Source organism: Malus sylvestris, chromosome 13, assembly GCF_916048215.2.
Source record: "Malus sylvestris chromosome 13, drMalSylv7.2, whole genome shotgun sequence".
Lineage (NCBI taxonomy): Eukaryota > Viridiplantae > Streptophyta > Magnoliopsida > Rosales > Rosaceae > Malus > Malus sylvestris.
The window spans coordinates 21,273,295-21,295,678 of NC_062272.1; the positions used below are offsets into that span (position 1 = coordinate 21,273,295).

General features: G+C 36.5%; 1 protein-coding gene across 19 annotated transcripts in view; it reads right to left on the reverse strand.

Moving 5' to 3' along the window:
- The window catches only part of LOC126596160 (protein BLISTER-like), a 31,070-nt gene extending 9,363 nt beyond the window's left edge, over window positions 1-21,707 (reverse strand). For 4 of the 19 annotated variants that reach the window (XM_050262655.1, XM_050262658.1, XM_050262660.1 and 1 more), the window contains exons 1-11: window positions 21,352-21,707; window positions 20,675-21,007; window positions 19,590-19,640; window positions 18,637-18,781; window positions 18,444-18,545; window positions 17,700-18,310; window positions 16,279-16,398; window positions 15,946-16,011; window positions 15,685-15,795; window positions 15,204-15,280; window positions 14,474-14,541 (exon numbers count right to left, since the gene is read on the reverse strand). In XM_050262655.1, the coding sequence (XP_050118612.1) occupies window positions 14,474-14,541; window positions 15,204-15,280; window positions 15,685-15,795; window positions 15,946-16,011; window positions 16,279-16,398; window positions 17,700-18,310; window positions 18,444-18,545; window positions 18,637-18,781; window positions 19,590-19,640; window positions 20,675-21,007; window positions 21,352-21,663 (1,996 nt within the window). In that variant the 5' untranslated portion in view covers window positions 21,664-21,707. Of the gene's footprint in view, window positions 1-572; window positions 931-978; window positions 1,383-2,098; window positions 3,173-13,896; window positions 13,941-14,022; window positions 14,178-14,352; window positions 14,542-14,662; window positions 14,914-15,046; window positions 15,281-15,365; window positions 15,538-15,684; window positions 15,796-15,945; window positions 16,012-16,278; window positions 16,399-17,699; window positions 18,311-18,443; window positions 18,546-18,636; window positions 18,782-19,589; window positions 19,641-20,674; window positions 21,008-21,351 lie in introns of those variants that run through there. The other 15 variants (XM_050262668.1, XM_050262663.1, XM_050262661.1 and 12 more) reach the window with 15 other exon arrangements.
- Between the last annotated feature and the right edge of the window lie 677 nt (window positions 21,708-22,384).

Here is a 22,384-nt window from a genome sequence, read left to right on the forward strand (position 1 = left end):
TACACTCACACAAATATTTGGGATTTTTGGAGTTGATTTGCTATTTAAATTAAATCGAACAAAAACAGGATAGAAACAAATTTTAAGTAGTTCACAAATTAAGAAAAACGAGTTAAGGGTATTGCTATCCACCACCAAATAATCATGCAAACATGTTATGTTTCATTCAAATTTCTTTTATTTCCGGATGAAGATGCTAAAGTTGGCTCAATGTTAGAACTCAACCTATTAATATTTCTTACGTAGTATGTTAAGAGAATGGCGTTTTCAACTTAACTTAGTCCCTAGCATGCAGTCTAGAATGGCGTGTTCATAGATTTAACAAGTAGAAATCATTAAGAACGAAAAGAGTTTGAGTCATCACAAGGCATCGTAAGTATTGGCGTTGTCTTACTTATCCTAGAAATTGGTTCACATGTTAATCACAATTAACAAGTATTACTTTAGAACATATGTAGGTCCTCATTCGACAAGGGCAGTCACACACATATTCATAGCATTAGAATCCTAGATATGCTACTACGTATGCATCCATAGAAAACAAATAAAGAATTCATCAATGAGACAAGTAGTGAACCAAGTTTCATCCATTCATAAAAGTAATTCAACGAAATGTCATAACAAAATTGCAATCATATTCGGGGCTTCAAAACAGCCCCTAACTTCTAAAAAATTAGTTACACATAGTTCTCAAAATAAACCAAAAGAAAGACATGAGTTTGAGAAGATAAAACCAAGAGAAGAGAATGCCAAGATTTCCTCCTTCCTTTCCTTCATTTCTCAACGCAGCAGCCTTGCCTTTTTTCCTTCCTTTCCTTCCTTTTTTTTCTATCTTTTTTTCTCTAAAGAACTCTCTTTTTTTTTGCTGCTGCAACCTGCAGCCTTTATGCCCATGCTTGCTGCCCCATTTCTGCTCCATAACTCACCCCACTAACAACCATTTAGTGATGACAATAAATGAGGAAATTGTAAAACAATTGTAACTCCTTGGGCAACCTTTATGCCAATTACTCCCACTTAATCCTTATCTTTAATTCCATTTCATCTAATATTTGAGGAGATGTCAGCTGGCTTATTCTTGGCTGCAAGTTTTATTGGATTTATTGCCTTCAATGCAGTTACAAACTGCTCAGTGTCTTGGAAACCTTTCAGTGTTAAAAAGGTCATAACTTATTCTACAAAAATGCTATTAACAATCCGCGAAATGCTCCAGAAAATAGACATCCGTAGCTTTCCAAGCATATAAGGCTCATTCTCTAATTCATTCTGAGCTGTTCGCAACTTGCTTCCAAAGTCAGCTGATCTGCACAGGCAGTTTTGACGAATTTGTCACTTAATATCCAACTTGTGCTATTTTTCTTTTCTTTGCTTGACAAATCCTACTAAACACAAAAACAAAGTAAATAGCTCAAAAATATAAGGAACTAACTAAGAAAAGACAAGTGAATTTGATGTAAAGTATATATAAATATGAGCTTATCAAATACCCTCACACTTAGCTTTTGTTAGTCCTCGTGCAAAACGAAGAAAATATGAAAAAGTAGCTACATGAAAAACAATAGCTTCCCCCTATGTGACCCTCATAAAATTTCATTCAAGAAAACAAATCATCAAGAACCTTAGCTAGCACCAAACAAGCTAATCCAAGCTCATCTTCCTTATTCAAATGTTAGCAGTAACCTTTTAATCATCCATGAAGTGTAGTGTGTGTAATAGTCATGATAATGCAATTTCAAGTTTTTTTTTAAAACACCACATGCTAACTAGTGATCTTCTCACAGGACATACACTCAATCACACATATGTTTAGTTTAACGTGTTTCGCTCAAAGAATCAAATGTGAAAGATCTACCATAAGCTTGCATAAAGATCTCATCTCCACAATCATAATTGCAAAACTTAAATCAAGAGGACTTTTTTTGGTTGTAATGAGGCTTAGGGAGAGGGTTATAGAAATGAAGGGATAGGTAAACACAAATTCCAAGCTACATTGCAAGCAATTCTCTTGTTGAGATTTATAAGAACTCAAGCTCTCCAACCACACCCCTATACTAAAACTTAAAAAAAAAAAAAAACATTTTATTTGCTTTGTATACAATTTTGTTTTTTTTTTTTTTTTTTTTGATCCAATTTTCGTACATAACTAAATACAAACATAAAATACCCTCACACTTATTCTTTTGCCAAACTCCTTCGAAGTACTTCACAAATATTTCTCATAAGACAATCTCACATTGCTCACTAGCTAGCTTGGAAAGGGTAAGGAAAAATGTTTAAGGTATAAGGAGAGACGTATCTGGTGATAAGAAATAAAAGGCTCAACATATACGGCTCAAATTGGCAATCTAATGATATCATTTTTCTTTAGGAAACATGCTTATTTGGGCCATGGTGATAAACCTAATGCCTCTATCATTTTCAAGTTCATGCAATCAATGACAAACATTTCAAAATATCGTTAAGCAAGTTCTAGAGATGTAATTCACATAAGTTCATCACACATGAAAGAATATGAGTGTATGAAAAATGCACACACTTTCAATAGACTCAAAAACTCACATAGGTTGTATATGGTCACTATATTCACATGCGAAGTTTTAAGTCATACTTTAGTTTCACATCAACAAGGCTATGTGCATTTGGTTTTTCAAAGATGATTAAACATGTACAAGGCTAACAAGAGAATAAGGAATTTCACACAACACATGCTTACTAAATTCTTGATCACCGTGGTTCAAATTCAATCCAATTATATCATTGGGTCGAGAAACTAACAAAAATCTACTTCAAAACGATAAAGAAAATAAGACAATATTTTTTTGGATTTTCACATTTTTAAACTTTTTTATTTTTTATTTTTTATTTTTTAGAGTAAACAAAACCAATTAAGAAAACAAAAAGCAACAACAAGGAAACAAATCAAACCAATTCTTAGTCAAAGGGATGAACATTTTCAATTTGGTCATTTTTTAGATCCTTACCCCCAAACCTAAAATGGACATTGTCCTCAATGTCAGAAAATGAAAAATAAATAAATAAAAATAAAATAAATAATAATAAACAAAATAAAGCATTTAGACTGAAAACTTCCCCAATTTGCAGTGAAAGCAAGCGATGACCCCCAAACTTCAATTCTACAATCAACTCCAAGGGTAGACATAACCAAATATTCCTACAAAGAAACGAAATAATTCAGCTTAGCACGCAAGAAAATTCAAAAAAAGCAAACTAAAAATTGAAAATGACATAAAAAAAACAATGAATAGAAATATTGGGTTGCCTCCCAATAAGTGCTTGCTTTTACGTCCGCAGCCAAACGGTACCAAGAGTAATCATCCAAGGGGAGATGGTTCTTGGAGGGGTACAACCTCCACATCATGCTTCGCAAAAGACTCATAATATGGCTTGAGTCTATGCCCATTCACTTTGAACATGTTTCCGGTCTTTGCACTTTGGATTTCCATTGCACCATGAGGAAAAATATTAGTTATAACAAATGGACCAACCCATCAAGAACGAAGTTTACCTGGAAATAACTGAAGGCGAGAATTAAATAGAAGAACTTTTTGTCCAATGGAAAAGCTCTTCCTTGATATCATCTTGTCATGAAATGCCTTTGATTTCTCCTTGTATATTCGACTAGACTCGTATGCATCATTCCGGATTTCGTCTAACTCATTCAATTGAAGCTTCCTCTGTTGTCCAGCAACACTTATGTCCATGTTGTAGACTTTGATCGCCCAATAAGCTTTGTGCTCTAACTCTACTGGAAGATGGCATGGTTTCCCATAAACTAACTGAAATGGGGACATTCCAATAAGAGTCTTATAAGCAGTTCTATAAGCCCACAATGCATCATTCAAGCGCATGCTCCAATCTTTCCTACTAAGACTCACAGTTTTCTCTAAAACTTGTTTCACCTCACGGTTTGATATTTCTGCTTGACCACTAGTTTGTGGATGATAAGGTGTAGACACCTTATGTGTGACATTGTACTTCCTAAGCAACGCTTCAAATGTTCGATTGCAAAAATGACTCCCTCCATCACTAATGATTGCTCTAGGTATTCCAAATCTTGCAAAGATGTTACTCTTAATAAAATCTGAAACAACTTTTGAATCATTAGTTTTGGTGGCTTTTGCTTCCACTCATTAAGAAACATAATCCACAGCCAATAAAATGTAAAGAAAACCATTTGAAGATGGAAAAGGTCCCATGAAATCAATGCCCCACACATCAAAGATCTCAACAACCAAAATAGGGGTTTGTGGCATTTGATTTCTTGGGCCTAAGTTACCTGTTCATTGACAACGATCACATGTTGCACAAAACTCGTACGCATCCTTAAACAAACTAGGCCAATAAAAACCACTCTCTAACACCTTCAGGGCTATCCTTTTTGCTCCAAAATGGCCACCACATGCATAAGAATGACAAAAAGTTAGAATAGATTTAAACTCAGATTCGGGGACACACCTTCTAATCAATTGATCAGTGCAATATTTCCACAAATAAGGATCATCCCACTCGTAGTATTTGGCGGTTTTGACAAACTTATCTTTTTGAGCACGTGTAAAATCATCTAGAATCTTTTTGATGACCTTGTAATTGATAATATCTGCATACCAAGGGTCAGTAATCTTAAATGAAAACAGTTGCTCATCCGGAAAACTTTCACGTAAAGGGATGTGATCTTCCTCTGTGTTTGAATGCACAAATCGGCTAAGATGATCTACTACAACATTTTCACTCCCTTTCTTATCCTTGATCTCCAAGTCAAACTCTTGAAGCAGAAGTATCCATCGAATGAGTCGTGGTTTTGCATCTTTTTTTGTGAGTAGATACTTCAAAGCTGCATGGTCAGAAAACACAATAACTTTAGTCCCAATCAGATAAGATCTAAATTTTTCTAAAGCAAATACAACAACTAGAAGCTCCTTCTCTGTTGTTGAATAATTCAACTGTGCATCATTGAGTGTTCGAGATGCATAATAGATGACATGTGGCACTTTGTTGACACGCTGCCCTAGAACTGCACCAACAGCATAGTCTGAAGCATCGCACATCAACTCAAAAGGTAAACTCCAATCTGGTGGCATGATCACAGGAGCCGTGGATAACAACTCCTTAAGCTTGTTGAATGCTACCACACATTCTTCATTCATATCAAATGTTACATCCTTTTGAAGTAAACGGCACAAGAGTCTAGAAATCATTGAGAAGTCCTTCATAAACCTACGGTAGAAACCTACATGTCCAAGAAAAGAACGAACCTCCCTGACAGTAGTAGGGATGGGTAAAGAACTAACAAGTTCTACTTTAGATTTATCAACTTCAATTCCCTTTTCAGATATGATATGCCCTAGAACTAATCCATGCGAAACCATGAAATGACATTTTTCCCAATTTAACACTAGATTAGTTTCTTGACAACGTTTTAAAACTAGGGACAGATTATGTAAACATGCATCAAAAGAATCATCATAAACTGAAAAATCATCCATGAACACTTCTATTATTTTCTCAATCATATCAGAAAAGATACTTACCATACACCTTTGAAATGTGGCAGGGGCGTTGCAAAGTCCAAACGACATCCTTCGATATGCAAATGTGCCAAATGGACATGTGAAAGTCGTATTTTCTTGATCCTCCGGAGCAACTGCAATCTGATTATATCTAGAATAGTCATCAAGAAAGCAATAATGAGAATGACCAACTAACCTTTCTAACATTTGATCAATGAACGGAACTGGAAAGTGATCCTTGCGTGTGGTGCTATTTATCTTCCGATAGTCTGTACAGACTCTCCAACTATTTTGCACACGTGTAGGCACTAGCTCACTAGCTTCATTCTTAACAACTGTGACTCCGGATCGCTTCGGAACTACTTGAACAGGGCTTACCCACTTGCTGTCCAAGATAGGATATATGATGCCAACATCAAGAAGTTTGATAACCTCTTTCTTAACGACCTCCATCATGAGTGGGTTCAAACGGCGTTGAGCTTCCATAGTTGGTTTTGCACCTTCTTCCAGCAGAATCCTATGCATACATGTAGCTGGATTTATACCTTTGATATCTGCAATGCTCCAAGCTATGGCAGTTTTGTGATCCTTCAGTACCTGGATCAGTTTCTCCCCCTCTTCTGCTGTGAATTGTGACGATATGATAAACGGTAATGTTTCATCCTATCAAATTTTTGGCGTCGTGTCGCCGGGGATTGTTATTTTTAATTACTTATTTTTCTGTTGTTTTCTTTTCTTGTCTCATTAGTGTTTTTGTTTTTGTTTTTATTTCAGGTACTCTTCGTAGTATATGCATACTCGAAGGTCCAAGAGCATTGATCTAGCTTCGTATGATCCTGAGCTTGAACGAACACTTCGAAAGCTTCAGGGAAAAATCAAGCCGAAGCGTGCATCGATGTCCTTACCACCATCTTCTCCACTACATTTGAGTTCTGAATAGGAGGAAGAACCACAAGAAGGCATGGCTGATAACCGTACTTTGAGGGAGTTGGCAACGCCGAATACGGATCAACAACCATTGTAATGCAGACGGAGGATTTGAGCTCAAGTCCGGCATGATTCACTACTTGCCTAAGTTCCATGGCTTCTCAACAGAGGATGCCAACAAGCATCTCATGGAGTTTCACGTGGTATGCTCGGGAATGAGACCAGCAAATATGGATGAGGATCAAGTCAAGTTGAGGGCATTCTCATTTACATTAGAAGCCAAGGCAAAGGAGTGGCTTTACAATTTACCTCCGGGATCAATGAACACATGGAACCAGGTGAAGCAAGCATTTTTGGAGCAATATTTTCCGGCCACAAAAGCTGCAAGCATAAGGAAGGACATACGTGCAATCCGACAACAACATGGAGAGCCCTTTGGAGATTACTATGAGCGATTCACACATTTGGTTGCATCTTGTCCTAATCATCAAATTTCAGAGCATCTTTTAATACAATATTTTTATGAAGGATTATGTGGTACTGATCGTGTAATGCTTGATGCAGCAAGTGGAGGAGCATTCATGGACAAGACACCAATAAATGCTAAGGCATTATTAAAGAACATTGCTGGCAATACACGACAATTTGGAGGGAGAGATGAGCTACCTCTTAAGAAAGTTAACGAGTTGTAACAGGTTATGGTGGCTCCAAAACAGGTGTGTGGTGTATGTTCAATGATGGGACATGCCACGGACATGTGCCCTTCGTTGATGGATCAAGGTGGTCTTGAGCAAGCTAATGCGTTAGGAGGATTTCAAGGGCAACAAAGGCAAAAGTATGATCCATTTTCCAACAACTATAACGCAGGATGGCGCGATCATCCACACTTAAAGTGGAACAATCAAGACAACGGACAACAATTTGTTCCCAACAACTATAACCGTCCGCCTAGCTTCTTTCAAGCAAGACCGCAGGCACCATTTCAGCCTCAACAACAACAAGCTCCAAGTAAGTCTCTTGAGGATTTAATTGCTTCTTTAGCTAACTCTACTCAATCTCATCAACAGAAAACAGACAAAGCAATTGAAAACCTTGAGCGCCAAATGAGTCAGTTAGCAAGTTTGATGGGGCAACAACACCAACTAGGAAGGTTGCCTAGCCAAACCGTGGTGAATCCAAATGCGGAGCAGATGAATGTTGTGACTTTAAGGAGTGGAAAAGAAGTTTTTGAGCAGCCGAGGATACAAAAGAGGACTAAAAAAGACACAATTGAACAAGGGGAGCTACAAACCAAGAATCTTGAGCAAGATGAAGCTTCATCAGAAACTGAAAAGTCTCCTAAAGATACAGAATTGAACAAAAAAGATTCTGATAAGGTAAGTAAAGAAGTTCAAAATTCATTTAACTCATGTGTCCCTATTTCTTTTCCTCGTAGGTTTATGAAGTCTAAGAAAGAGCAAACTGATAAGGAAATCTTGAATACTTTCCGGAAAGTCCAAGTGAACTTACCTCTTTTAGATGCCATAAAACAAGTGCCCAAGTATGCAAAGTTCCTTAAAGAGCTTTGAACGAACAAGAGGAGATTCAATGATCAAGAAACTGTGGCATTAAGCGAGGAAGTATCAGCTGTTTTGCAGAGAAAGCTGCCACCGAAGTTGAAGGATGCCGGTAGCTTTACCATTCCATGTGTAATTGGATAGAAAGGGTTTGGGAGAGCATTGTGTGATTTGGGGGCATCCATTAATCTGATGCCATATTCAGTGTATGAGTCATTGAACCTTGGAGATTTAAAGGAAACAAAGGTAGTAATCCAGTTGGCAGATCGTTCAAATAGATATCCCCAAGGCCTATTGGAGGACGTACTTGTGCAAGTGAATGAGCTTATTTTTCCCGCTGACTTTTTTGTTCTTGAGATGGAGCATGACCCTATGCCTACTGCACTTCCTCTTATATTGGGAAGATCATTCCTTAGAACGGCGCGTACGAAGATTGATGTCTACGATGGTACCTTAACCATGGAAATTGATGGAGAAAGTGTCAAGTTCAAAATCTTCAATGCTATGAGGTACCCTAGTGATTTAGAATCTTGTTTGTCTATTGATGCGTTTGACTATTTTGTGCAGGATTGTTTTAATGAAGGTGTGGGACAAGATAATTTAGAGAAGGCGTTAGTGCATAGCATTACACATGGAAATCTTAATTATTCCGAGCACATTGAAGAAGGATTAATTCAGACAGTGGCGGCCCTTGAGTCTCTTTTACCAATTCGTGGTAAGTGTTCTTCCTATTTTATTTCTCTTCCTACTTCTAACGAAAAAACTCTTCCTTCTATGATTCAGGCACCTAAATTGGAGTTTAAACCGATCCCTAAACATCTGAAGTATGCATTTTTGGGAGAGGATGAAACATTACCCGTCATCATATCGTCACAACTCACAGCAGAAGAAGGGGAGAAACTGATCCGGGTACTGAAGGATCACAAAACTGCCATAGCTTGGAGCATTGCAAATATCAAAGGTATAAATCCAGCTACATGTATGCATAGGATTCTGCTGGAAGAATGTGCAAAACCAACTAGGGAAGCTCAACGCCGTTTGAACCCACTCATGATGGAGGTCGTTAAGAAAGAGGTTATCAAACTTCTTGATGTTGGCATCATATATCCTATTTCGGACAGCAAGTGGGTGAGCCTTATTCAAGTAGTTCCGAAGCAATCCGGAGTCACAGTTGTTAAGAATGAAGCTAGTGAGCTAGTACCTACACGTGTGCAAAATAGTTGGAGAGTCTGTACAGACTATCGGAAGATAAATAGCACCACACGCAAGGATCACTTTCCAGTTCCGTTCATTGATCAAATGTTAGAAAGGTTAGTTGGTCATTCTCATTATTGCTTTCTTGATGGCTATTCTGGATATAATCAGATTGCAGTTGCTCCGGAGGATCAAGAAAAGACGACTTTCACATGTCCATTTGGCACATTTGCATATCGAAGGATGCAGTTTGGACTTTGCAACGCCCCCGCCACATTTCAAAGGTGTATGGTAAGTATATTTTCTGATATGATTGAGAAAATAATTGAAGTGTTCATGGATGATTTTTCAGTTTATGGTGATTCTTTTGATACATGTCTACATAATCTGTCCCTAGTTTTAAAACGTTGTCAAGAAACTAATCTAATGTTAAATTGGGAAAAATGTCATTTCATGGTTTCGCATGGATTAGTTTTAGGGCATATCATATCTGAAAAGGGAATTGAAGTTGATAAATCTAAAGTAGAACTTGTTAGTTCTTTACCCATCCCTACTACTGTCAGGGAGGTTCGTTCTTTTCTTGGACATGCAGGTTTCTACCGTAGGTTTATGAAGAACTTCTCAATGATTTCTAGACCCTTGTGCCGTTTACTTCAAAAGGATGTAACATTTGATATGAATGAAGAGTGTGTGGTAGCATTCAACAAGCTTAAGGAGTTGTTATCCACGGCTCCTATGATCATGCCACCAGATTGGAGTTTACCTTTTGAGTTGATGTGCGATGCTTCAGACTATGCTGTTAGTGCAGTTCTAGGGCAGCGTGTCAACAAAGTGCCACATGTCATCTATTATGCATCTCGAACACTCATTGATGCACAGTTGAATTATTCAACAACAGAGAAGGAGCTTCTAGCTGTTGTATTTGCTTTAGAAAAATTTAGATCTTATCTGATTGGGACTAAAGTTATTGTGTTTTCTGACCATGCAGCTTTGAAGTATCTACTCACAAAAAAAGATGCAAAACCACGACTCATTCGATGGATACTTCTGCTTCAAGAGTTTGACTTGGAGATCAAGGATAAGAAAGGGAGTGGGAATGTTGTAGCAGATCATCTTAGCCGACTTGTGCGTTCAAACACAGAGGAATATCTCATCCCTTTACGTGAAAGTTTTTCAGATGAGCAACTGTTTTCATTAAAGATTACTGACCCTTGGTATGCAGATATTATCAATTATAAGGTCATAAAAAAGATTCCGGATGATTTTACACGTGCTCAAAAAGATAAGCTTGTCAAAACCGCCAAATACTACGAGTGGGATGATCCTTATTTGTGGAAATATTACACTGATCAATTGATTAGAAGGTGTGTCCCCGAATCTGAGTTTAAATCTATTCTAACTTTTTGTCATTCTTATGCATGTGGTGGCCATTTTGGAGCAAAGAGGACAGCCCTGAAGGTGTTAGAGAGTGGTTTTTATTGGCCTAGTTTGTTTAAGGATGCGTACGAGTTTTGTGCAACATGTGATCGTTGTCAACGAACAGGTAACTTAGGCCCAAGAAATCAAATGCCACAAACCCCTATTTTGGTTGTTGAGATCTTTGATGTGTGGGGCATTGATTTCATGGGACCTTTTCCATCTTCAAATGGTTTTCTTTACATATTATTGGCTGTGGATTATGTTTCTAAATGGGTGGAAGCAAAAGCCACCAAAACTTATGATTCAAAAGTTGTTTCAGATTTTATTAAGAGAAACATCTTTGCAAGATTTGGGATACCTAGAGCAATCATTAGCGATGGAGGGAGTCATTTTTGCAATCGAACATTTGAAGCGTTGCTTAGGAAGTACAATGTCACACATAAGGTGTTTACACCTTATCATCCACAAACTAGTGGTCAAGCAGAAATATCAAACCTTGAGGTGAAACAAGTTTTGGAGAAAACTGTGAGTCTTAGTAGGAAAGATTGGAGCATGCGCTTGAATGATGCATTGTGGGCTTATAGGACTGCTTATAAGACTCCTATTGGAATGTCCCCATTTCGATTAGTTTATGGGAAACCATGCCATCTTCCAGTAGAGTTAGAGCACAAAGCTTATTGGGCGATCAAAGCCTACAACATGGACATGAGTGTTGCTGCACAACAGAGGAAGCTTCAATTGAATGAGTTAGACGAAATCCGGAATGATGCATATGAGTCTAGTCGAATATACAAGGAGAAATCAAAGGCATTTCATGACAAGATGATATCAAGGAAGAGCTTTTTCATTGGACAAAAAGTTCTTCTATTTAATTCTCGCCTTCGGTTATTTCCAGGTAAACTTCGTTCTTGATGGGTTGGTCCATTTGTTATAACTAATATTTTTCCTCATGGTGCAGTGGAAATCCAAAGTGCAAAGACCGGAAACATGTTCAAAGTGAATGGGCATAGACTCAAGCCATATTATGAGTCTTTTGCGGAGCATGATGTGGAGGTTGTACCCCTCCAAGAACCATCTACCCTTGGATGATTACTCTTGGTACTGTCCGGCTGCGGACGTAAAAGCAAGCGCTTATTGGGAGGCAACCCAATATTTCTTTCCATCGTCTTTTTCTGTCATTTTCCATTTTTCATTTTCTTGCATGTTGAACTGAATTTTTTTTTTTTTTTTTTGTAGGAACATATGGTTATGTCCACCTTTGGAGTTTATTGCAGAATTGCAGTTTGGGGGTCATCACTTGATTTTACTACAAATTGGGGAAGTTTTCAGTCCAAATGCTTTATTTTGTTTCTTTTTATTTTATTTTATGCATTAATGTGTTTTTTTTTGACATTGGGGACAATGTCCAGTTTAAGTTTGGGGGTAATGATTGAAAAAAATGACCAAATTGAAAATTTTCGTACCTTCGACTAAGAACTGGATTGATTTGTTTTCTTTAAAAAAAAACCAAAAAAAAAAAAACATTCAGAAAATTTGAAAATCCAAAAATATTGTCTTATTTTCTTTATCGTTTTGAAGTAGATTTTTGTTAGTTTCCCGACCCAATGATATAATTGGATTGAATTTGAACCACGGTGATCAAGAATTTAGTAAGCATGTGTTGTGTGAAATTCCTTATTCTCTTGTTAGCCTTGTACATGTTTAATCATCTTTGAAAAACCAAATGCACATAGCCTTGTTGATGTGAAACTAAAGTACGACTTAAAGCTTCACATGTGAATATAGTGACCATATACAACCTATGTGAGTTTTTGAGTCTATTGAAAGTGTGTATTTTTCATACACTCATATTCTTTCATGTGTGATGAACTTATGTGAATTACATCCCTAGAACTTGCGTAACGATCTTTCGAAATATTTGTCATTTGATTGCATGAACTTGAAAAGGATAGAGGCATTAGGTTTATCACCATGGCCTAAATAAGCATGTTTCCTAAAGAAAAATGATATTATTAGATTGCCAATTTGAGCCGTATATGTTGAGCCTTTTATTTCTTATCACCAGATATGTCTACCCTTATACCTTAAACATTTTTCCTTACCTTTTCCAAGCTAGCTAGTGAGCAATGTGAAATTGTCTTATGAGTAATGTTTGTGAAGTACTTTGAAGGAGTTTGGAAAAAGAATAAGTGTGGGGGTATTTCATGTTTGTATTTAGTTATGTGCAAAATTGGTTCCAAAAAAAAAAAAAAAAAAAAGAAGAAGAAAAAAGAAGAAAAAAAAAGAAAATTGTATACAAAGAAAATAAAAAGTTTTTTTTTTTTTAAGTTTCAGTTTAGATGTGTGGTTGAAGGTATTAGTAGAGTGGTTGGAGAGCTTGAGTTCTTGTAAATCTCAACAAGAGAATTGATTGCAATGTAGTTTGGAACTTGTGTTTTCCTATCCTTTCATTTCTATAACCCTCTTCCTAAGCCTCATTACAACCAATAAAAGTCCTCTTGATTTAAGTTTTGCAATTATGATTGTAGAGATGAGATCTTTATGCAAGCTTATGGTAGATCTTTCACATCTGATTCTTTGAGCGAAACACGTTAAACTAAACATATGTGTGATTGAGTGTATGTCTCGTGAGAAGATCACTAGTTAGCATGTGGTGTTTTAAAAAAAAAAAAAAAAAACTTGAAATTGCATTAGCATGGCTATTACACACACTACACTTCATGGATGATTAAAAAGTTACTGCTAGCATTTGAATAAGGAAGATGAGCTTGGATTAGCTTGTTTGGTGCTAGCTAAGGTTCTTGATGATTTGTTTTCTTGAATGAAATTCTATGAGGGTCACATAGGGGGAAGCTATTGTTTTTCATGTTGCTACTTTTTCGTATTTTCTTCGTTTTGCTCGAGGACTAGCAAAAGCTAAGTGTGGGGGTATTTGATAAGCTCATATTTATATATATTTTACATCAAATTCACTTGTCTTTTCTTAATTAGTTCCTTATATGTTTGAGCTATTTACTTTGTTTTTGTGTTTTGTAGGATTTGTCAAGCAAATAAAAGAAAAATAGCACAAGTGAGATTTTAAGTAACAAATTCGTCAAAACTGCCTGTGCAGGTCAGCTGACTTTGGAAGCAAGTTGCGAACAGCTCAGAATGAATTAGAGAATGAGCCTTATATGCTTGGAAAGCTACAGATGTCTATTTTCTGGAGCATTTCGCAACTTGCTTCCAAAGTCAGCTGACCTGCACAGGCAGTTTTGATGAATTTGTTACTTAAAATCCCACTTGTGCTATTTTTCTTTTATTTGCTTGACAAATCCTACAAAACACAAAAACAAAGTAAATAGCTCAAACACATAAGGAACTAACTAAAAAATGACAAGTGAATTTGATGTAAAATAAATATAAATATGAGCTTATCAGGGAGAGAGGAAAAAAAAAACCCTGAGGTGCGCCTAGGCGGCTCCGATGATGCCTTCCACCCACTCCCTCAAAACAAAGGGGGCAACCCTCACTCCTAGCCTCAGAGAACGCCTAAGCGCATCCTGAGACGAGCCTTTTAAAACATTGGTTTTATTATAATAATAACAAAAAAATAATAAAAAAATAAAAATCTTAAACCTAATTAAAAAAACACAGCGGAATACATGATCACTAAGTCTAGACCAGAAAATTAAAGAAGCATGCCCGAAGCAATTTGTCCCTCTTGCAAATCCACTAAAAGGTAAAGATTCCACACAGAGAACTGAGTTAAAAATTAATCCAAAAAATTCTCCATCTTCCGTCTTTTTATATATAATACATGATAAAAAATATGTATGATTCTATTATGGCTCATATAAGCACACTTACCTTCCTGAAGAGCATTGATAGTTGACTGCAAATCTGAACGATCTTTTTCTAGGCTGGCCATCTTTTTCCTGCAGACTCATTAATAGTTCTCTTCAGAGCCATTGGAAATAAATCTAGAAATAAAAATGTAGCCACGCAGCACGATAATTATATGCAAAGGAAGGAGGGAGAAAGGGGTGGGGAGGCATATACCAGAGATAAAATTGCGCAGTTAATTGAAAATGCATCCCATCAAATACAATACCATACTTATAATGTGACAATAAACAATAGTTTGCTAGATAACCAGAAGCACTTCGGTCCAAAAGCACATTGATAAGATCCCGCCATAAGAGGAAGAGACCTTGAATCAGATTCGAACAAGTCCTACTTCAGGCACTTGCCATCTCGACTCCTTGAGCATGTGAGCATGTCCTTGCATATTATGATGGCACAACATTCTATTAAAAGCCACAAGCCCAGTGATCAAGAATGAAAGAAATGTTCACAACTTAATCCATAATCTTATAACACATATACCACATTCTATAGCTCACAACTCAGTAACTTGTCACATTCAGGGCAACTGTCGAATTTTCAAATTTAATTTCCATTTTATTTTAAATTTCCAAGACAAGTATAACATTCTCCATAAAAGAGACGGGAATGGGGGAGTGATAAAAAATCAAAACAAGTGATTCAGAATATGTGCACAATTCTTAGTTTACTGCATACTAAAACGATAACGTACTTGTATGAAGAGATTTCAGCTTGTGCGTTCTCCATTTGAGTCTCCAGCTTTAGCTCACTGGACCTTAGTCTTAGTGCCTACAAAAGTTAACATAAAAAAATTGAATTTTTTTTTTTATATTTTATTTTAAAAAGCACTATCAACGATGAGCAATTTCATTACCTAACTCATATCATTATGTGCATACACACACATATAATCAAACAAGGATAAACTTTTCTGTTTGTCAAAAGTGCGAACATCAATAGTTTCATATCTCACATCCAAGGGAAAAAAAATATCGTGAGAGTTTCTGCCTATCATCTCCACTACAATTTGCCAATCCCGTATGTCCCTTTATTCAGACAGAAGAGAAATAAAATAAGAGAAGGAGAAATAAAATAAGAAAAGTTTTGAAAAGTTTACTCCCCATAAAAAGCAGAATTATAAGTTCTTCCTAAAGGCAGTACCTAAAATCCAGCATACCAAGAAAAATCACTACCTTCTTCTCTAATCCAATAATTTCGGATGCCAATAGCTTGGAATGTTCATCGGCTGCATTACATTCTAACTGTGCATTTGCATATTCATTTCTGACTGCATCAAGTTCCACCTATTCACAGCAAGAAATTAAAACTACTACAACATAAATTGAAGACGAGTCAAGTTCCACTTATAATAGATGACTAATAAACTAGTAAGGTCACTTCTGATTTAAATGAATTCTAAAATTATCAGGAGAAGGGGGATGCTTGACTCTCACCAGCTGGTGATTGATTTCCTCCTGTATATTTTCCAAGTCAGATTTTAGTTGATCGACAATGCTTCTCTGGAGAGAAAGAAAATAGAAAACAGTTGGAATGAAGCCAAGGGCTGTTGGACTATGAATGACTTTGTCAAGGAAATGCAGGGGGAAATCATATCGAATGAGGTTTGCACAACTGTCTTCATAATAGGATAAAAAGGCAAACAGAAATTAATACAAAGATGCATATCCTACCAATGCAAACACAAAAGCTATGTTTAATTCACAATGCATAAGCAAAGTAAAAGTTACACAAATGTAATGGTGCAACATCATGTAGTGCAGAAAAACCTGTTGGTTATAACTCTCTGTCAAAGAAGAATTTTCAGCAGCCAATGACTCTGCTAAAGCATGTGAAGCCTCGAGTACATGTTGCAAAGAGAACTTGTCTTGTGTCAAATCTTCAATATGCTGCATAATGACAAGGTAAATAAAAAAACACGTCAACAAAAGTATTCCAAAGCAATGAGCATACAAGGGCGACATCACTATTTAAACAAACTTACACAAGGTTAGATCAATTAGTTCTTTTTATTTTGAAGTACTACAACCTATGATCAGTAGCGGATGAAGGGGGGGAGGGGAGGGGGGGGTCAATGAGTTCACATGACCCCAACAACTCTATATTAATCCACACACTTTTTGATCCCAATACCCAATAAGAACTTTCAATAGTTCAGTTTAAGTTTTAGGTTCAGTTTAAGTTTATGTCTGCATGGTTTTGATTTTCATTATTTATCAAAACACTCTATTAATCAACAGTATATCATAGTGAGTTCAATCAATTGAAATGATTGTTGAATAATCTTTCACAAAAATTGGTGTATTTGCTTATGGCAGTCAAATTAAAGGTTGTGGCTGCTTAAGTGGAAAAAAAATCTACTATTATACAGTATGATCAATGTATGGTTATAATTTGGTTGTATACACAATAATGACACTAATGATAAGGATAGAATACAACGATGAGTTCAAATTATAAGAACCAATCATGAATTATATATTTAAATAACAAAATGTTACGACATCTACTTCTTTAGCATGACCACAGTAAGTTCAAATCATGCTTCCGCCACTGCCTATGATCAATGACAAAGCCATATGACAATTGCAGCTCACAATTTATAACTGAAGTATTAATAGGGAAAATAAAAACTACTTCGTAGATACACTAAACAAACTTGGCATCTAATACTTTCAATTCTATCACTTCACTGACAAAAAAGGGACAGATCAGGTGTATAGGCCTTGGCTTAGTATATGTATCTTTCTCTGCTGAGTTAAAGTTAATTATTGTATTCAAATTCTCAAAAAGAAGTCAAACTTTGAGACTTTTACAAGGAGCACACGCCACCTTGGTCAATTAAATACCATATATATCCTAGTATCACCATGTTGTATTTGTATATTTTGTTATCATCTACATATCTCCATTATAGGCATATAGCTATTGCCATCCTGTCACTACCCCCTCCAAAGTCACAACTATGTCATCAATACCCCTTATTACTTGTGATGTTTTTTAGTAATCAACCTAAATTGCCAATTTGCCATAAAAAAAAAAGGATGCTCATAAAAACTCAATGGACTGGTTTTGTCATGGTATGTGTCGAACAGAGGCCTTAATAACAAATATCCGATATGAAAAAGGAGCAGCATCGCTGGACAGATATGTAAAACTTCACCAGCTGAAAAATAAGGACACACTATACCTGTTCCAAAGCAGAAAAATCCTCATTCTGATTAGGAGAATAAAATTCATGTTTTCTCTGTATGCTATTCCCCTCAACTATTGCTCTCTGCTGGTCCATCGAAGCATTAGGAGAAAGTGAAGACTTCACAGAAGGCTCAAATGCATGAGGTGCACCAGTTTCAAACTTTGAAAAGGGTCTCACAGTATCATCATCCATAGATGGCTTGTGGAAAGGCGATGAACATAGAATATTCATGCCAATTGATTTTAAATTGTTGGACATAAATGACTCTTCCGGTTCAGCTTGTTGAGAAACAGTGCCTGAACAAGTTTTAGATACATTAAGATAATCAAGGAAGGATGGACAAGATCTCCGAGAATTAGTTTCAGCTGTAACTGAATACAATGATGCATGATTGGAGGAACATCTGGAATCAGATCCAAAACCCATAGATTCATATGTTTGGACTGGTGCACTCTGCCCATTAGAAAAGTTACTGCCGAAGCTGCTAAGCTTTCCTTTCCCAAATTCAAAAGTTGGAGAATCACTAAAGTCCTCATTACTACCACAGATGTTTTTACCAACTTCAGAAGCTAACCCACTTATGCTGGTACTGGGTGCAACCAAGTCTGCCATGACATCTCAAAACATAACACAATAAGTTTATTCCTCCAACTAGAAGATTCAAGGAAATTCTTCACAAATACACAGTAATTATTATATCAGAACACTGAAAATCAAAATCCAAAAATGTACAATTACCTTCATAAAGTGAAGATGGTGTAGGGCCACCAGATGCCGTGCTGACAAACCTGGCCTCACTTGGTAGCAATGCGCTGACAGAGTTCTGAGGTGAGATTTTTTCTGACAGGATAATTATCAATCGTTTTGTTATAATTGTTCAATAATACAGAAGAAGTTTCACTAAAAGCACTACTAGGCCCATCAGATGTACCAGCACCATCAGAGACTGTAACTCGTACAAGTTCAGTTTCTAGAGACTGTTTCTCATTTGTCCTAACTTCAGAGGCATTGATTTGGCTAGTGGATGAAGCCTTCTTAGCTCTCTCTGCTGCTTTTTTCTTCTGAAACTCCTCTAGCTGCAAAAGCAGAGGAAAAACCAAATGTGTGAAATTCGACAATCAAATAAAAAATATTCAGTAAGCAATTTTTCACCGAATTGACTAAAAATTTGTTACATTCGAATTTCTAAACTAAGCAAAAGTGAACCATAGGGAACCCAGAACTAAAATTTGATCCGTCTAACAAGGGACCTCAATGCTTAAATAACTTCTTTTTGAAAAAACAAAACAAAACATTGTCAAAGTACGGCCAATCATTGACACAATAAATAAATTGTGCTGCTCTTCTTCCTCTTCCTTTTTCTTACCATAAGGAGTCCATATATGAAGAATGCTTACGAAATAACCACGACAACCTAGTCCTATATGCAAATTCACAACCAATCTGTTGTCCTTCTTTGTCTATTATTTCACGCAACTAAAATACTGCCAAATCAGTTTGTTCCTGATAGCTCAAAACAAGATACAAGGGTTCAACATAGACACCCATAAACATCAACATTCAAATGTGACCCATTTTCCTGTCCAGTTTCTAAGAAAATAACTGAATAAAACCGGTTTCCTAGACCGCAAAAATGTGCATTTGTAATCGAATGCCAACAGCGGGCAACTAATAAACTACATTATGACAGCTATAAAGTATGGATTACAGACCGTTACCATTAAATCCCGACAATTGGATTAAAATTTGACACGAAGAATCAATCATTAGGCATTTCGCATTTTTGCATATTACATATATGTAGACACAAACATGCACAAATATGCAAAATTCCACTCAAACATTTTGTACCAAAATTGATATTTAATCGAATAGAAGCATTACCCGGTGCTTGCCAGCTTCCAAAAGATCCTGCTTTCGCGAGTTGGGCAATACCTGAGCTGAAGCCATTCAATACCCCAAAAACTCAAACAATTTCAAACATATCAAATGCAAAATCGCTACCACCGCCTCCCCCACAAACCCCTAACGAAACCAAAACCCTACGTGCCGACAACAACACCCCAGAAAATTACAGCCTATCTGGATCGGGGAATCAAGGAATGAGGCGCAATTCTATGCAATTCAAACGGTCGGACGGATAATTTCGAATTGCAAATGTCAAAACTGTAAAAATCCAAACTTTGTGGGAGAAATTGGAAAGTACATATAAAGCCCTAATATTTATACGGGCATAGAGTCCGATCTGGTCGGAGAGAAGGGGAGCTCTATGAAATTATTTGGTTCTGGCACATCTCCCCCGCTTTGCTCATCTCTCTTGATGATGATATTACGTGGCGCGAAGGGAAAATGAGAAAATTTGTTTATCTTTCAGTTTCCTTTTTTATTATTTATTTTGGTGTATATTGTTTGGGTGGCAACGGGCGTCAAATGATTTTTTTTTAATTTTTTTTTAATATTGGGGGAGTGGGTTTATCCTTTCGACGGGCTAGTAATAAAGTTAGAAAAGTTAATCGATCCATTGTTAGACTTAGTCCATTACCCCATCCCTTAGCATCAATACTATCTTTTGTTAATAAAAAATAAAAAAATAAAAACATTGAGCACAAGGAATTCTTTATCAACTTTCTCCCCCAAGTTAGAAGACATTTTGTATGCAATGGTAAAGTCACATGTGAGAAGTGGAAATGATTTATTTTTATTAATTATTATTTCAATACAAACGATATTACTGGTTTAAACTACAACAAAAGAACATGTAACGATTTGCATTAGAGATGCATCGAATTAAAGAGGAATACCGTATCTACTAAGACAATCCACCACTTAGAAAAAGATTGGAAAAGTTAATTGACCATACTCACAATTTGATAAGAGCACCAATTTATCACGTAGATTGGTTGAAGCACAACAACACAAGAATATCTAACAAAGTATCACATAATAGATGCCAGCAAGTTTTCCCTGACCTGCTTGAAGAGGAGCAACAATTTATGACGATCGGGAAGATTTTCTTTGATTGCAGGCACTTGTTTGAAGTCGTTAGTCCATGCGTACAAACGAGGAAATTCTTTGGCCTCGAATAACCTCACCTCAACCACGTCTTCGATGACTCCAAACCAATGAGCAATTCCTCCAAAGGCAATGTCCACTATTCCAATGTTGTCTCCGCCGAAAAACTTCTTTTTTCCAAGAGTACCAGCTGCGTGATCTTCTATAGTTCTCAGCATCTCTAAGCTATCTTTCTTGGCCTTCTCTTGCTCTTCGCCGGTGGTTCGGAAGACCATCCAAATCGCAGGGCCCTGTTCGAATTAGAAACAAGTTTGTCAATATAGGTATAATTACGTAATGTTTTTTTGGTGGCTAGTCTGATGCACGAAATAGTCTCATCATATGATAATTTAGACTATATATTATGAAGCAATGTTATTCAGACATACACAGTTGTTAAGCGATTGACATTTTTCATTTGATTGAAAAGTGAAAAGGTAAGTCTATATAAATCTATAGATTAATATGCCCTTTGCTTTGACTGGTTGATGATACATTCAAACGAGGCGAGCAGCGCACACTGTATATGTCAAGTGACAACCCACATGTACTCTAATAAATAGATCAAATATAGTTGTTGAATCAATCGATGTACCTTGTCTTCAGCAAACTTAACCCAGAAGCGAGCCGTTGCTCTCTCATAAGGGTCAGTGGGCAACAATGGTTTCTGTGGCCATGTTTCTTCTATGTATTCTACGATGACCATGGACTCACAGATCGGCTTTTCGCCATGGACGAGCACTGGGATTTTCTTGTGAACTGGATTGTACTTGAGAAGTTGAGGACTTTTGTTGTTGGGAAGATCTTCCTCTATGTTATCATATGGTATGCCTTTCAGCTTCAAAGCCCATATCACCCTGCAACTAAAAGGACTAGGCCATGCTCCATGTAGCTTCACTTCAGACATCCTGAGGTAGAAAAATGAATGTGTGAGAGCTTGTGTCTAATTTGACTTGCTATATATGATTATATAATTTACGTATGGGAATATTTTGGAAAAAAGGAAAAAAATTGAATATTAAATATTATGGTTATTCAATGGCTCTGTCAGTGAGCTTTGCAATTTCGATTAAACTAGAAAGCGGTTGAATTCAATAGCTTGTCCTCCACGTTATCTTTTGTTTTTTCTAAGTTTAAAATCCCTTTTCTAATTTTTATGTGGTTGTTAGTGCATGCATGTCATGGCGCCAATAAAAAGATATTATCTTCAGCCTTCCGTCGGTGCCCAGTTGAACAAAATGGCCTAATAAAACCCAACTAGTGTACGACTTTTCAGATCACAAAAATCTATGAACATGGGTGCATTAAGCTGTGACCTCAAAGGCTCAAATAAATTAACTAGTTAATTATAATACGCATTTATTGGATTCTTTGTCAAAGACTCAAAAGCCAAACACCGAAAGCATACAATCACTAATCATCTAAAGAGCACATGTTCCGAAATTCAAAAGTAAAATGTGGAAGCAAAAACAGAGCAACCCAGTTAAAAAGAGAGATACGAGTTGTTGTCTCTAATCACTAATATTTTTTATTAAAAATTTTTGTTTTCAGTATTTTTTTTTATCAAAGTCCCTCACTTTTGTATCCCTTAGCATATGTATTAATTATTTCTATGTCATCTAATGTAT